General features: G+C 44.6%; 5 protein-coding genes across 5 annotated transcripts; 3 read left to right on the plus strand and 2 right to left on the minus strand.

Moving 5' to 3' along the window:
* Positions 1-8148: 8148 nt before the first annotated feature.
* Positions 8149-11643, plus strand: PHALS_12174 (isoleucine-trna ligase; the record flags this gene model as incomplete). The annotated part of the gene is made up of 1 exon (XM_024727673.1): positions 8149-11643. The coding sequence occupies one exon, from the start codon at positions 8149-8151 to the stop codon at positions 11641-11643; it is 3495 nt and encodes a 1164-aa protein (XP_024578227.1).
* A 132-nt stretch (positions 11644-11775) lies between these two features.
* Positions 11776-12681, minus strand: PHALS_12175 (ef-hand domain-containing protein; the record flags this gene model as incomplete). Its single annotated transcript, XM_024727674.1, has 1 exon — positions 11776-12681. The coding sequence occupies one exon, from the start codon at positions 12679-12681 to the stop codon at positions 11776-11778; it is 906 nt and encodes a 301-aa protein (XP_024578228.1).
* Positions 12682-13342: 661 nt separating this feature from the next.
* Positions 13343-14563, plus strand: PHALS_12176 (Molecular chaperone (DnaJ superfamily); the record flags this gene model as incomplete). Its single annotated transcript, XM_024727675.1, has 4 exons — positions 13343-13495; positions 13556-13732; positions 13790-14200; positions 14273-14563. The coding sequence occupies 4 exons, from the start codon at positions 13343-13345 to the stop codon at positions 14561-14563; spliced, it is 1032 nt and encodes a 343-aa protein (XP_024578229.1).
* A 968-nt stretch (positions 14564-15531) lies between these two features.
* PHALS_12177 (uncharacterized protein) lies at positions 15532-15888 on the plus strand (the record flags this gene model as incomplete). Its single annotated transcript, XM_024727676.1, has 1 exon — positions 15532-15888. One exon carries the CDS (start codon positions 15532-15534, stop codon positions 15886-15888), a length of 357 nt encoding a protein of 118 aa, XP_024578230.1.
* Positions 15889-16292: 404 nt separating this feature from the next.
* On the minus strand, positions 16293-17131 carry PHALS_12178 (zinc finger (chy type); the record flags this gene model as incomplete). Its single annotated transcript, XM_024727677.1, has 5 exons — positions 16293-16341; positions 16409-16497; positions 16561-16684; positions 16744-16868; positions 16943-17131. The coding sequence occupies 5 exons, from the start codon at positions 17129-17131 to the stop codon at positions 16293-16295; spliced, it is 576 nt and encodes a 191-aa protein (XP_024578231.1).

Below are 17131 nucleotides of genomic sequence, written 5' to 3' on the forward strand. Positions count from 1 at the left end.
CCAGCCCCGAAGAGCTGTGTGCTTTTGAACACGGAACGTGTGTGCAAGCCGGGCTTGCTGGTCGAAAAAGCGACCGTGAAGGGTTTGAGAAGCCATAGAAAACCCTAATCGATTCTGGTGTGTCGGGCAATTATTCTCGACGCTCCTCGATCGAAGGGCGTCAGCTGTATGCTGAGGCGCTGGATGCGCGATTCAGTGACACCTTTGCTGTTCGCTTAGCGACGGAGACTTGTGTCACTGTACCGAGGGTCCCTGTGGACCTCGGTGTCAAGTTTCTTGACTAGATAGCGTGAAACACTGTTGCATGCAGGATATGGGTATGGAATGGTTGGAACACCATAAGCTATGAATAGATTGGAGGTCAAAGACCTTGGTTGCTACGCGCACGTCTCCTAGCGGAGCTTTGGTGAGTCGTGAATCCACCTCTGCTAGGAAGCAGAAGCGCCATAGGCGCGGACACTGGACTGTATCGGTCAATGTGCATGATATCGAAGTATGCGATTTGTCAAAAACCGATCGTGTATTGGACAAGAGTCCCAAGCATGGCTCGTGGGCTGAACGTGGAGTGGCACGTAACCCACTGAGCACTGCTCACGTTGTGAAGCAGTCGCTGCATGCCAAGAGCGGCATGGTCGGACGAGGTCCGAGGCATCCTGGGCAAGGCCCTTCTGATGTGCGTGAATTGGCACGCTATACTGCGGAAATAGCAGCTCTTTGTCGGATGTAGTTAATAACATCAAGGCTCCGGTGGAGCAGGTAGTGGGGACACTGGACGACGCCAAGTGCGTGTTCCCACTAGTCTCGACGAGACGTAAACCTCTATAGAGAGGAGACGGCGAAGCCGTATGATATTTGCAAGACGCAGGGCGTCGACTTTGAGCCAGGGTGTGCCTATCGTAGACGACAGCGCACAGCTGTACATCCTTGTTAATGGTATGACAGGAAAGGAAGACGGCGACATCACCCTCGAGAATTTTCGATGGACGCTCTTCTTGAGCTGGACGGGATGTCCTTCGACGAGTTTAGCGGTATATTGAAGGCTGGCAATTAAGCCAAGGTGGTCATTATAAGACCGAACGAGGAGACTAACTCGTCGTCACTTCTGGAAGAAGCTATCCTGGGGGACACTAGGAGGGTGCTGAACGCTCAATGTGATTCGTCAATCTTGAAGGACCCCTCGGGTCCGTACTATTCTCTGGTGAAGAAATTTCAAGGCGTCGTCTCCAAAGACTTGCCGTCGTTCCTACCTCCGAACCGAAGTGTGCGTCATGAGATTGACCTGTTTCCGGGAACCGAATACTGCGAAACACGCCAATGGCCCCTGACCAAGGAGCGGTGTGACGTATTTGACGCCTTTTCGTGCAAAGGACGTCGCAGGAATGAGTAAGTATCCCCATTCGACACCTACTTTTTGTGTCCGGAAGCCGTACGGCAAGTGGCGTATCGTTTACGCTTACAATAAGTCAAACGCTGCCACCATTCCGGCACAGACGCCGATTCCTAAAAATTTTCCAGAGCAATATGGTTGGTTGTACAAAGTACAGCGCACTCGGCTTGGCCGATGATTATCACCAATTACTCATGAGAGCGAGCGATATATCGCTGACAGCAGTGAGTACCCCTAGCGGGATGCTCTGGGAGTGGCTAGTGATGCTCCAAGGGCTTTCAAATGCATTAACAATATTAAGTCGTCTTGTAACTCATTTTTAGGCCCCATCGGGTGTATGCGTAGACAAAATTTCAACAAATTTTTCGGCCACATTCGTGCGGGGCACGGGAGGACAGATGTGAAAACCACATCGTCCATTTGAGAGCGGTGCTCAAGTGCATGCTACGAATAAGCTGTATGCAAGTGCATCTTCGGCGCTGAAGAAATGCCTTTTATTTAGGGTGCTTCATTTGGAAGCGTGGCCTTCGAGCGGATCCCGCCAAGGTCAAGGCCATTGTGGACTGGTCGGTTTCAAGAAGCCAAAAGGACTTGCGCAAGTAGCTTGGCCTCACCAATTACTTGCACAAGTATGGCGCAAATCATGCGGAAATGGCTCGGCCATTGTCAGGTCTCCTTCAGAAGGATAGAAATGGTGTTGGGACACCGAGCATTGAGGGGCTTTTGACAGCGTCAAAGACAGTCGTTTTCATGCACCAATACTGGCGTTGCCAGACCAGACCCCGATCGTCCTTTTAGAGTCGTCGGTGACGCTTCGGACTTTGCCATCGGCTGTGCACTGCTGCAAGCAGACGCCGAGGGGTGAGATCGGGTGATCGCGTTCGAATTTTGCCAGCTTAATGCTCCGGAAAGAAACTATTCAGTTCACGACATCGAATTACTTGCGATGAAGTATGCTCTTGTCAAGTTCAGGGTGCACCTGCTTGGCTCAAAGCTGTTTGTGATCTACACAGATCATGCATCATAACGCACTGCGACCCAGTTGCCACAGCTCTCGCAGAGGATGATCAGATGGCTCTCATCTTCTCTGAATATTTCTTCTAGATGAAGTATAAGTAAAAAAAGCGGAACGCTTTAGCTGATGCGTTGTCACGCAAACCGAATTATGAGCTGGCTCGTGTCACGACGGTAACTTCGTCCGTAACGGATCAATCCGTGCCGGTAATGGTATGTGTGTAGCTCTGCTACAGGCTCTCAGGAGCAAGGAGTTTGGGAACTCGGACAAGAAATTGTCGACGTGTTTGCGCGCACGGTTACATCTATATTCTTGAATAACGAGTTGCTGTATTATAGCACCGATTCAACAGATACACCACGAATTGTGGTTCCTCGTGATGAGATTTGAAGTACCATATTCTCTATGAGGCCCACGACACCACACTCAATGGTCATCTCGGTCGTGAGAAGACGCACAACTCTGTGAGTTGCCACTACCGGTGTCTCAAGCTGTACAAATGGACGAGCACATATGTACGCACGTGTGAGACATGCCAAAGCGTGAGACCCTCTCCGAATGCGGTGGCGTCGTTGGCCAATTTACCGGTGTTGGCAGTTCATGAGCATGGACTTTGTGTTTGACCTGCCGAAGGACTCGGCGGGTAAAACGGTGGTGGTGGTTTTCGTGAACCGTTTGAGCAAGATGACTCATCTTGCGGCAGTGCCGGACACCATCGACGGTGTAGCGACGCTGTTTGTCGATCGTGTCTTTCGACATTCGAAGTCAATCGCTTCATTGGGTTGATCTACAATCTTCATAGTGCTGGACATCAAGTTGACTATGTCCACTCCGCAGACCGATGATCAGACTGAGCGCGTGAATCGCGTCGTTAAAGATGTTCTTCGCAGCGTCTGCGCTGAGACGCCGAAGCGCTGAAGCGATATGTTGCCACTCGTAGAGTTTGTTTCGAACAATGCAGTGCATTCATCTACCGGCTACACGCCGTTCTCCGTGAACTTGCTCGTTAGTCCTCGCGTCCCGCTGACGCCGCCATTCCATGGCTCAGAGCTTGGCGGGAGAGGAATAGTCGAGCGGCTAGCTGATGTCAGCCCCCTCACCGCGCGTCAAGAAGTCGGAGACTTCCTGTCTATCAGACTGAGTGTCTTACGACACGTTCGCGATGCGATTGCTGAAAGCCAAGACACGCAGATGGAATATGAAGACAAAAGAGGAAGAAAAACGGTGAAAACAAACATTGAGGTCGAGACCTGGTTTTATTAAATGCAAAAAACCTTCGTACACATGCAGTTTGTGCTGTCTTTAAGACGAAGCTCCCTCAACGGTTTATTGGACCTTTTAAGATTGTGGCCATGCGTGGCCTAGCGTATTCGCTGAACTTTCCGAGAAGGATGCGCACGCACCCAATGTTCGTTGTGGGCTTTCCTAAGCCAAACCGGGATCCGGCGCAAGTGAACGCGGAAGCGTTGGAGCCGGGGCAGCGCCCAAAGGCGCTCGGCCACCCATACGTAAGCCATCAACTGGTTCTGAGCGTGGAGTGCAACCAACTTCCGTTTTTAACGGCGCAAGGCGCTCCACCGTCGTACGAAGTGATGTATTCGCCTGCTCGACGGATAGGAGCCGCTCCAACAGAGCACGATAATTTTCAACGTGAGGAAGTCGGTGCACAAAGTGCCCCAGACTTTTGAGGTCTTCTGCACAGCGGTATATGACCTCGGACAGATGCTCGACAAAGTACCGTAACGACGGACCTAACCTCCAGCGTTCAAAGAGCATCGCGAGTCACCAGACGGCGATCGACCAAGTCGTCATTGCCCGCTGACTCTTCTCGTTGAGAATGTTGGCATCCTCTACCACATGGAACGCCTTGTGGGTCGACGACGTCATCGGGGTTTAACCCAACATCATGTGAAGTGGCGGGGATATCCAAACTCCGAGAACTCATGGAGTTTGAGGTGCCACTTAAGCAAGACTGCCCAGACGTCGTATACGCTTATGTCAGAGGGATCATGACGCTTCGCGTCGACGTGCGCACCGCGCTTCTCGGCAGTAGCCAGGGAAGTCGGAGGACCATGAGCTGAGCTAAGCTATGGCCCTGAGCTGGGTGGCCGTAGACTCACCCATGTGAGTAAACCACATAGCTCGCGGGAGCATTATGAATTGTTCCATATGTCGCAGGGCGACAATAAGTTGGCGTTACGCCTTGTGTTTGGCAAACTCAAATCTAAGATGGTGCTCAACGCGCACGTCCAATTCCTTGTGGCTTCGCTATAAGGTAGACAGCAAAGATGTTTTCGGTGCCGCTGCACACATCGCTCAAAGAGCTCTTCGTCATCTGCAGCGGTTTCGCCTGGGACCAGCGCCACAAGGCTGGCCCGCATTGCAGGAAACGGAGCACCTCCTTTTTGAGCTCGAAGTCGAGCGCGATACCAATCCATAGGAATCTGTTGGGGTATCAAAAAGCGAGCTCGGAGAGCTTTTCGTTGGTCAAGCTAAACTTGTGTAGTGGCCGGGGACTAGACTACGCAGACTCCTTACGATCGAGTGATCGCATCTTTCGCCTTAGTAGCGGGATTCGCCGAGTGGAAGCCGTATTCCACACAAGGGTCTAAGACTGAACGTGGATACGAGCGCAGGAGTACCGCCCTGTGAGCAGCCTCTAATTGCTGCTCTTGTGCCTCTTCGAGGCGATTGGCAAATATATCACTTTCCCCGGAAGCCGAAAGGCTTGTCGGGGAACGGACATGGTGCCCGCAAGGGTTGAGCTCGGCCCATGTCGCGCCGTTGGCACACTTCATCCTCCTCGTTATCTCATGCTGGAAAATGAGTGTCTGACTCGTATTCGACTTTCTCCAACTCCTCGACGAGGAAATCCGCGCCCAGGGCGGGCGCGTTGTGTTGCGCTCAGTTGTCGAGGGCTTGGGATGTGCTTCCCGTGAAGCCGCGGACGTACTGTCCGTAGATGCACCCTGTACAGAAGAAGAAGTACGACTTTGCTCGCGGGCTCCATCGCTACCTGCTAGGCTGGGTGTTTTGCGTGTCGTAGACACAGGGCTCATAAAGCGGAGAAGGTTCAAAGTTGCTCTTAAATAACGTTAAGGTATCTTAGACACGCGAGCCTCGTATGAAGTGACCGTTAAATGTGAAATGGAAAATTGGAATATCCCAATTTTAATGGGGGAGAGTGTAACGGGGTTACACGTACCTTTGTATGAAAGGGCGGGTCACACAAGATGGTGCCGCCGTACATAGGTGTGTATTACACAAGTTATTGTAACCACACCGTGGTGTGGCCACACCATAACAAGAAGCCACCACATGGCAGGAATGCCAGTGGTAATGCATATTACTATATTAATAAGGTTTTGCTATACTAAAGAGGTATTACTTAATTTGGAACACGGTTTTAGATATTGGCGGCTCTTCTGCAACTAAAACAATTAAATACAGTTTCGATTTAGAACAGAGATGTTCGCTTGCCTTGGTTAAGGTTTTAGTACTTGGAGGTAGCGAATCGCAATCCGCCACACTCGTACTGGTTCTTGGAAAGAACGTAAGGTCGGTAACCTTAGCTTAGCTTCCTCTAAGCAAAGAGCTACGGCAGCCCTCTTGTTACGGTGTAGCACACCACTGTATGGCTACACTAACTTGTGTAATACCCACCTATGTACGGTAACACCATCTGGTGTGACCCACCCTTTCATATAAGGGTACGTTTAACCCCATTATAACGTATCATGCATCCCCTACAGCTGAGCTATCAAAGTTTACCCTTTTCTTTAAAGCGACAGCTTTATTATAAGACGTTGAGAGTACCTCAAGCCAGGTGTTCACTGGCGCAACTCAGAGAGTGCATTCAGAATCTGGCCAATTGCAGTATCGACAGCACACCGAGTCACTTGAAGCGAGTCGACGTGCCACCAAAACAAAGATGGCTTGCAAGAGCCGACCATGTGGGTCTCCTCCGCCGACATGCTCGATAATTAAGAGTGATGCTTCTCCACGTGGAAAAGTTAGTAATCGGCGGGCTTACCCGGACGATTTAGTATCAGGCGATATAAAAGTAGACTCTAGCTCAAGAAATCATGCCAATTTGAGATCGCTCTTCAGCATGACTGCCGTGTCGCGATTTTAGCTTACAAAGGAATCATTCTCGGTCTAAATCTTATCAGGAGGGAAGAAAAAAGGGTCGCTTAGCTCGCGTCACCCCCTTTTAGCGAGTAAAGACCGACACTATTGAAATTTTCGAATGCTGTTCCAAGCGCAGACGGCACTCCGGAGTAGATATGACGTGCGAGGTCGAAAAGCGTTCACAGATAAACTTTTGAGCGCTCGTTTTGCCCTCTGTTTCATAGGAAGGCCCGCCCGCATAGTGTATGAAGACTTCGACGCGGTGTTTGATCAAAATACGATGGTACAATTCCATCATCAAGACGTGATAGAGTTCTCAAATGTCGTTGCGACTCTATCGATTGTCAACGGGCAAGGTGGCTTCTCTAAACAAGGCGTACCCCGTTGGTGACCAGTTGGAAGTCGTCGTGAGTGCCGCGGCTGGATATTTTCTCGAAGCCATCAAGCACGGAGTATTAAGTAGAAAAACGGAGCCTAAAAGACAACATTTCTAAGTGAGTGGATCTGCCATGTTTTTTTATGTGAGGGCAGAGCCGTATTTCAGAGACATTTTAATCATTCTTATTTTAGATTACCTATCTTTTCACGTAGTATGGCTCTTGACCTTCGGCCAAGAATATCGCACATTTCTCAGAAGCTTGACGCGCCTTTTGCTAACCATGAGGGAATGGGCTTCTGAAGCTTGTTTATTCCGAATAACAGATCTGCAAGTATTGCAGTATAACTCCAAGCGCAGTGGGTGCTCACAGAGCTCAAGTTTGCGCAATGTCTGACAACAACAAAAGAAGTATGAGCCTCATCGCGGTCCACATCGCAGTGTGGGCTCAACTTTACGTACGTAGACTGGTAAGAAGGCTAACGATCCATTTATCTCGCGGACCTCTTTCTTACGGAACCCTGTCAGTCTTATCCACATCAGTAGTGAGCAACGATACTTCATAACGGCGCTCTAAGTTTGTGCAATTAATTCGCTTCACTTGTGTATCGATAGCATATATGGTATAATGTGCGAGCGCATTATTCAAAAAATGTGAGTTGTATTATTTCTAGACTTATTTGGTCAACTCCTACGCAGCTACACCAACAAAAGTTGGACTTTCATCTTAGACTTTACGAATGCAAAATGCGCACTTTACTTCGGCCACCACCCACTACACATTGCAGAATCTGTGTGTCATATGTTGAGTCGCCAAAGCGAAAGAAGATCAGACCCATGACTATTGATGAAGTGTTTGCAACGAGGATACGTATACTATGCACAAAGGAAGTGCCAACGCAAACAGCTCGCGTATAAGCCACATAGTGGCTGTGTTCGTACACTTCACTCAGGAGCGGACCCAAGAGCCTGTAGAGTAACTGCTCTGTTACAAAAGTGACATTAATTTAAAATTTATCATATTGTAACGTATGATATCGCTTAACGTGAAGCTTACAGCCCACGTATTCCATAGAAAGAAGTCCCATCTTACAAATTCACATTTACATAAATCTCGTACAATTGGTGTATGTACACAATAATATTCAGTATGATTGTGCAGTGTACCAGTGTTCTGGTACACTGTTTCGACAGCCAATCGTTCAGAATTCCACCCCTCACCATTTTGTTCGGACAGAAATGGCTCAAGACTTGGCTGCAATGCGTTCGTTGCCTGAACGTATCTCGTTTCCTGATGAAGAATTAAAGATTTTAAATCTTTGGGAAAGTATTAATGCTTTTCATAAATCCCTTGAACTATCGAAAGACCGTAAACCATTTACATTTTACGATGGTCCACCTTTTGCTACGGGTTTGCCACATCATGGACATATTTTAGCTGGCACGATTAAAGACACAGTCACTCGTTATGCTCATCAAACGGGTCATTATGTAGAACGTCGCTTTGGATGGGATTGTCATGGACTTCCGGTTGAAAATGAAATTAATAAAAAATTGGGTGTAAGTACAAAGGAACAAGTGTTTGAAATGGGCATTGACAAGTACAATGCGGAGTGTCGTAGCATTGTACAGCGGTATACAAATGAATGGGAACGTGTTGTTAAGCGTATTGGTCGTTGGATTGATTGTGAGAATGATTATAAGACGATGGAACCATGGTACATGGAATCAGTTTGGAATGTCTTTCGTACTATTTTTGATAAGGATCTAATTTATCGAGGGTACAAAATTCTACCTTACTCGACAGCTTGTACTACATCACTTTCGAACTTTGAAGCGAATTTAGATTATCGTGATACCCCGGATCCATCTGTAGTTGTGACTTTTCCATTACTTGATGAACCAGACGTTGCTTTATTAGCTTGGACTACGACTCCATGGACATTACCATCAAATTTAGCATTATGTGTGAATGAATCATTAGATTATGTCAAAATTAAGGATTTGAAAACAAACAAAATGTACGTATTAGGTGAAACGCGATTATGTCAAGTGTACCCCAAGATGACGAAAAAGGGTTACAAAGGTGGAGACTTTGAAATTTTAGACAAAATGAAAGGATCGACTCTTGTGGGAAAGAAGTATGTGCCATTATTTGAATGTTATCAAGATTGGCCTAATGCATTTCGTGTTCTTGGTGATAATTACGTCTCGGATTCAAATGGAACTGGAATTGTTCATCAAGCTCCTACTTTTGGTGAAGATGATTATCGAGTTTGTGTTCGTGAAGGTGTAACTGATAAATTTACATTACCAGATCCACTTGATGACAATGGCATTTTTACTGAGATTGTTCCACTTGTTCAAGGACTTTATGTGAAAAAAGCTGATGATGTGATTTGTCAGGATCTTAAAGCACGTGGTCGTCTTGTTTCAAAAGGAACTGAGGTACATAGTTATCCATTTTGCTATCGATCAGGTACACCATTGATCTACCGTGCTATTCCTGGATGGTTTGTTAATGTTGAACGTATTCGTGATCGGATTGTCGCGAATAATAAATTGACATATTGGGTACCAAGTTTTGTACAAGAGAAACGCTTTCATAATTGGTTAGTTGATGGCAAAGATTGGAATATTTCTCGTGGTCGTTTTTGGGGTACTCCTCTTCCATTATGGGTAAGTGATGATTATGAAGAAGTTGTTTGTGTGGGATCGATAGCAGAACTTGAAACACTTACAGGTGAAAAAGTAACAGATTTACATCGTGAGTTTATTGATCATTTAACAATTCCATCAAAAAAAGGAAAAGGAATATTACATCGAGTTCCAGAAGTTTTTGATTGTTGGTTTGAAAGTGGTTCAATGCCATATGCACAACAACATTATCCGTTTGAAAATCAATTGAAATTTGAAAAGACCTTTCCAGCTGATTTTGTAGCAGAAGGACTTGATCAAACACGTGGATGGTTTTATACTTTAATGGTTTTATCTACTGCACTTTTTGATAAACCAGCATTTCAAAATCTTATTGTCAATGGTCTTGTACTTGCTGAAGATGGTCGAAAGATGAGTAAAAGTTTAAAAAACTTTACAGATCCAGAAGAAATTTTACAACAATATGGAGCTGATGCACTTCGTTTGTATTTGATTAATTCACCAGTTGTACGGGCTGAACCTTTAAAGTTTCAACCTTTGGGTGTTTTTGGTGTCATTCGAGAGATTTTCTTACCTTGGTTTAATTCTGCACGGTTCTTTGCTCAACAAGCTACACGTTTACAACTAGAGACTGGAATATCGTTCGTGCCTGATCGAGAATCTGCTTTAGCATCAACAAATGTAATGGATTCCTGGATTCTTGCTGCTCTTCATAATCTCATTAAATTTGTACATGAAGAAATGAAAGCTTATCGTCTTTATACGGTCGTACCACGTCTTGTGAACTTTATTGAACAACTCACAAATTGGTATGTGCGTTTGAATCGTCCTCGTTTAAAAGGAAGTGCTGGTAGTACTGAAGCTGCAATTGCTCTTTCGACATTATATGAAGTTGAGTACAATCTTGCAAAGCTTATGGCACCTTTCACTCCATTCTTTACAGAGTATATGTATCAATTTCTTCGTCAATTCCATCCCAATGTTGTGACATCAAGTGGTCAAGATTTCGCAGAAGATGTCGATGGAGTATCGTTAAGTATTCATTTTCTTATGCTTCCTGACTTTGATGCACGTCGTGTGGATAATGATGTTGAAGTATTGATGAAGAATTTGCAATGTGTGATTGAAATGGGTCGAATTGTACGTGAGCGTCGTATGATTTCATTAAAAAATCCTGTGAAGAAAGTTATTGTCGTTTCGAATCAACAAGAAACACTCGACGGTCTCTCTCGTCTTCAAACGTACCTTCATGATGAGTTAAATATGCGAGATCTTGAATTCTCGACTGATGAAAAGAAATGGTGTGTACTTAAAGCAGAAACAAATAGTCGTGTTCTTGGTCGACGATTGGGTAAAGCTTTAGCAAGTGTGAAGACACAAGTTGCTCAAATGACACACGATGACGTTGCTGCGTATTTGTCGAGTAGATGTGTTACAATTGATGGACATGTGTTAAAGGGTGAAGATTTGATAGTTAAAAGAGATTTTCAAGGTGATTCGACAATCTTTGAAGCCAATGTATCATCGGAAGGAAATCTTATGGTGATTATTGATACACGAGAAGATGAAGAGCTGAAGATGCAAGGATGTGCACGGGAAGTTATTACACGCGTTCAGAAATTACGTAAGAAAGCAGGTCTTGTTGTTCAGGACAAGATTCATGTATTTTATCAAGAACAAGGAAGTGAAAAGGGCCCGATTACCACAGCAATTCAAACGTTTCAAACTATGATTGCATCAGCATTAGGAACGACACCTGTTCCACTATCGCTTCAGCCTCCATACAGTGTGACAATTGTATCGGAAGAAGCACAATTTGCAGATTCTAGCATTATGTTTGTCGTCGCTCGTCCTGCTGTCTTTTTTGCTTCAACGGATGTATTAGCAAAGCATGAATCGATCATCTCAATTGAAGAATTGAAAGCTTACGTGAGTTCGATGAGATTTCAAGATGTTCAAGCTGCGTTGGAGTCGATTGATGGTTCGCTTACTGTACGAACGGTAAAAGGAGAGACAACATTACAAGGTAATGTGGACGTGTTTCTAGATGCAATGGCATTAGCTAAAGCATTGTAGAAGCCAGAATTTGTCGTATGAAACGATTTCATAGTCTACGAATAACAACAAACAGTAGATTGTTTTTTCTTGAAAATTGATTGATCATTTCTTAACTCGATAACGTTTAATGTCAAGTATATCACTGCATGTTTAATAATCAGCATATGCATCAGTGTCTGCAGGTTCAGGCACGTTTACATTTGGATTGAAACGATGCGAAAGCCAATCAAATGAAACCAACACAATTCCAAATTGTGGAGCGATGCGACTCACACGTGGTCCCCATCCTGCAAATAAAGCACGAACACCACCTTGAGCTAAAACGTGTTGTAACGTATTTCGAAAGCCTTGAATTGGTGCATTTCGGGATTGCATGCGTGTCTTTATAAGATCAAGTGGTGTCGAGAAGAAAGCTGCAGGAATTCCTGCAGTTGAAGCAGCAATCATTGACGAAACAAGTGACGAATTATCATGTACACCCATTTTTGTCTTAGCCATATCGTAGAGTGTAAAATAAGTTGACGCAAACATAACATCACGAGCAAGACAAGCTGTATATCCTTTATAAAGACCTTGAATTCCAAGTTCTTGAATCACTTGAAAAGGTTTTAACGTACTCTCAAGTTGTAAACGTACTTTAATTACTTCCACTGGATTCATCACAATCGATTGCATGATACCAGATGTAGCAGCAGAGATCAAAGATGCTTGAAATTCATGAGGTTTGTCAAAAAAACTCTTTACAAAGTCACGAGTAGCAAGAGAAACAGCTTTATCTGGAATTGTTCCACAAAGTTGAGGACCTAATCCTTTATAAAACGAGCGAAATCCTTCATTCCGTAAGATCGTTGTAAGTGTATTCATTGCACTTGTTGTCTTGACAGTATTTTGCATTCGTGTCTTAATCACATCAATTGGATACACCGCAATAATTCCACCCATTCCTGCTGTTGCACCAATCCACATAGTTTGAAAGACATTTTGTTCATGTACACGTGGAATGTTACGAGTAGGTTGAAAGAACTCAGGAGTCTCGTCACGATACGTGGAATCCATGACGTTTGAGTGGGAGGAAGTGAATTAAAGAGTGACGTTGATTCTCGTCCTCTACAAACGTCACAAGACTGTGTGACGACGTCACTGGATAGAAACAAAAACGGTGTTTAGACCCATTTTTATAAGAATTAGGTTCAAGGATTTTAAAAGGTTGACATATTTTTCATTTTTTAGAATATTATTTGGAGTACTCATTTTAAATGTATCAAAACATTTAAATGCAGTTTAGATTTTGAGATTCGGTAGTCAAATTTGCATCCAATCATGTCTGATTATGTTGACAGTGTCTGATACTTGCAGACAGGTCAGACACCAGATTGGCGATCGCAACAGTTCAGTGCCATAGTAGCCCTTAACTTACTAACACTTGTGTGCAACGAGAACCGGATAGTACTGGATTAGTACGTGTGGCAATTCGTGCGGCAAAATTAACTGAAAAGCAATACCATATTGCAATTACTACTGCATGTATATAAGCTAAAATTGGGCTAGCTAATCAATCTGTATATAAATAATTACGTATATTCTTATGTGACCATTATTTTCTGATCTTGCAAATAGTATTATATGTTTACCAAATTAGCATTTAGTAACTTTCAGCCATTACCACTACATCTACTGACGCGTATATATATCAATTCGGTCCAAGCATATTGGCAGTATGGGCGCGACTGACTCATCTCAAGGCCTCTTCGTGCAGATGCTCATCATTTCTCCTGTGATCTCGTGGATATTAAAGCCAGGACGTTTTTCAAAGCGTCGAGGTTTCTTTTACGCCGTCGCCTTCCTCGTTGCCATCGCTGTCGCCACTGTGGTGCGTTCGACCACTTGAAGACTTTCAACTGTTACTAATCGTCTGCTGACATATTTGTAGGGTATGGATCTATATGAGCAAGAAGGAAATTTGTATCACGTTGTAGGCGTTAATCGTGATGCCTCCTATGCGGACATTAAACGTGCCTTCCGTCAGCGTTCCGTGGAACTTCATCCGGATAAAAATCCATCACCCTCTGCCGTCGAAGAATTTAATCGTCTTCGATTAGCGTTTGACGTAAATTCAATCATAATGTGCAATTGATGATTAAGGCTGATGTTTTATGGTATGCAGATTTTAGGAGATGCCCATAAACGCCCATTGTACGATTTATTCGGTGAAAATGCTGTGGAGAAGGACCTTTGGTCACTCCAGATTGAGACTCTTGCAGGTTCGCTGACATATTACGCTCTTTGGGCTGTGATCACGTTCATAACGACACTAAGTGACAAGGCTCGATTAGCGCGTTCGTGGTCGTTGGCTGCGTGTGTAGTCTGTTTTATCATGGAGCTTAATTTTTACTACGGTGGTGGGCGTTTGACCCCATCTTTATTCCCAATGATGACGGTACATGACTTCATAGCCATGATGCACTCACTTTTTCCACCATTTCTTAACGGATGCCGTGCAATTGGCGAGTACTTTCATACCGATTTGGCTCAAAAGAACTTTGAGCTTGGCCTTGAGTTACTGAAGAGCAACCAAGTGCGTAGACGAATGCATTGTTTGACATGCTTATGGTAGATTTTAACCACATTAATTGTTGCAATACAACAGGCAATTTTATTGAACATGCGCCAGCTTCATGGAGAAGTGGCGTCACTGTCTAGACGTCGTCCAGAAGTCGTTAAGGGTGATACAGTTCCTGCTGCTGCAAAGAAGCGTTTAAAAATGGAGAAACATCCGGCTTCAGTCGATCATCTTATTGAAGATGCAGATACTGCAAAAAAACTACTAGAACTCTCGATTCCAAAGTCCGAAGTGCAGGAGGAAAGCGGCGGTTTTGGTATTCCTCGATGGGTCTGGGGACTTGGCGTCTACTTTGCACTCAACTACTTTTTCGACTGATAGAGCTTGTCTTTTAATAAAGAGAGTACACGTGAATGTACAGACAATGATTGTAAGATTTCATTATTTGGATTTTGCTTGATAAACAATAACATCTATATCAAACTAATTGCACACTTATTGCGTGACGTATACATATCTCATATTTGATTGTAGAGACTCGCTTCATTTGTTATGTCTGTCAAACAATGGTGACTATATATACGCTATATAATTTGCTTTAGATAGCTCAGTAATAAGTAATGTAGGTTTTCAATAGCTTGCATGTGTTAAATAGCCATCATTAAGCGTGTCTGTAATTCGTCGATCGAGCTTGCCACTCTTTGGTGCATTGAGAAGCAAAGTTTTCTAACAACAATGTCGTCTATTACCCAACGTATCAAGGATGACAATATTGAATCTAGCTTTGAATTGATGACCAGCGTAAAATACCGTCTCGTTCACAAGACGTAATCTGCTACAAGACCCCAGATCATAGATTCTGACTACATATAACCTAATCCTGTAGCTGGCCCCTTGACGTGATCAAAAGCTTTTCATAGCAGGACTACTTCTGACGTAGTGAAATTATAGTTACAACTTGTCAGTAAAGACCTCTTTTTCTCGCTATTGGTAATGTTTGGTAGATCATCCAGCAAGAAATTTGTAGTTGAAGTGGTGGGTACGACTGATCCAACATGACAGAAATCTGTTCATAAACAGAAAATCCATCTGACTTACTGCCATTTCTTTGCTTCCAGACGGTGAACACAAAAGTACAAGTTGTTGCTTTAGTTTTCGCGTGGACCAAGTTTTGACTGATCCCAACAGACTGCACGAGCAATCGACCAGTTGGAAAGCCTCGGTCGCTCCTTTCCTTCTTTTTGGGCCATTAAGGTACCGCCAGAAAGACAAGACATACCCGACTTTATTGTAAGACCTGCACCTATCGTCTAGCACTTTTGAATCAACCAGACACAAGCGATATAATGGGACTACGCGATTCAACCCGAAAGCTTCTGCGTAAGCTCACCATGCGCGACAGGAAGCAGGAAGAAGTTGAGCAGCTGCAGCCCGTAGCACTTGCAGGCGCTAGTAAGCGCTCGACCACCCGTTCAGAACTTTGCAGCTCTTTTGCCTCAACAGTCGTGAGCCGCGAAGAGCTCGAAGGCCGACGAAAGGCTTTTAGCGAACACAGTGCGGATTGGCAGCAATGTGGCATGTGTACACGCAGCTTTGTGGCTGGAACCAGTCGCTATACGGGCTTTTGTTCGCTCGACTGCAAGTCGGCAGCACGGTACAGTCAATCGGCACGTTTATTTTCCGGACGCTATCGCAACGCATAAACAAAGAGAGAGATTTTAACTAGCAAGAATCACTTTATAAACTTGCAAGTTACAGAGCATGCACGATGGAAGCAGCAGAATGAGTCTATGTACTGTAGTCATTGTAGTCGTATGTTGTCTGTGCGGTGTCTACACCACAAGCAAATGAAGCTATAGCAGCTACTGCACTTTCCTTTGTTTTGTTCTTTCCTACCTCAAAATCTATTTGCTAATCTATGGCTGATGGCCAATCGGCCAGACATTATGCTCTGCGTTGATTGCTTCGTCGTCATCCAAGTCGCTGTCATCGTCGATACTAGTCATGTAAGTCATTTCAAGCACTGGCACCACTTTCAACCTCGTTTTCACTACAGAACTATCACCGTCATCTTCTTCGTCACTAGCCTTGTTGCTCCAATCTCCTTTCAATTTTTTCCAGATATTGACGTCCGACAAAGTGGACATAAGGTGTTGCTGTAACACGAGCACCACAAAGTTTATACAAATTGCACAAAATCTATGCTACCCTCATCTTACGTACGAATGCCTCAAGAAGATTTTATAGCAGCTCGAATGCATGACATGACCACATGGTAGCACATTGACATGTTCAAGTGAGTCAAAAGTTGCCTTCAGTCAGAACTGCTTAGCAAATTATCCACTTATGCATCACATCAACATAGAATACCGTACATCCAGACAGATAGGACACCCGCGATGCATGGAGCCTTCGAGACACCTGTGCTTGGCCTCGAGTGAATGGGGATAACATCCGCAACACTTTGTACAATGATAGTAGTTCTCACGACCACCAACTCTGCCCATAACACTGTTACCTACATCTTTATAGCACTCAAGATTAAGCTACACACGCACCTGCAGATGCCACATTGAGCACAATGAAAAACCTTTTTCTCCCATCCTTTGTCGTCAAACAGATTGCAGATGGAACAAAAGTATACAGCCATCGTTTCATGACAACGGATGCATTTTTGAGCACACTAGGCAATATGAATCGGCAACCGTCATGAGGTCAATCAATAGGTCAAGCAAGTAAGGGACATGCTGACCGTACGGGCTGTTCAGTTTGACATAAGTTGCAGCGCATCCTCTTTATAGCAAAGCGATCAATCACATGGTCGTCACCCACCATCGTGTCGTGGCATAGCCGGCAGCCCACCCACTTCTTGCAGCACTCAGCAAGCACATAACAGCGCCGTCCATAATGCGGACATTTCCTTTCACTTGACGAAAATGTTGCCAT

This window comes from Plasmopara halstedii (assembly GCF_900000015.1).
Source record: "Plasmopara halstedii genome assembly, contig: Scaffold_614, whole genome shotgun sequence".
Lineage (NCBI taxonomy): Eukaryota > Oomycota > Peronosporomycetes > Peronosporales > Peronosporaceae > Plasmopara > Plasmopara halstedii.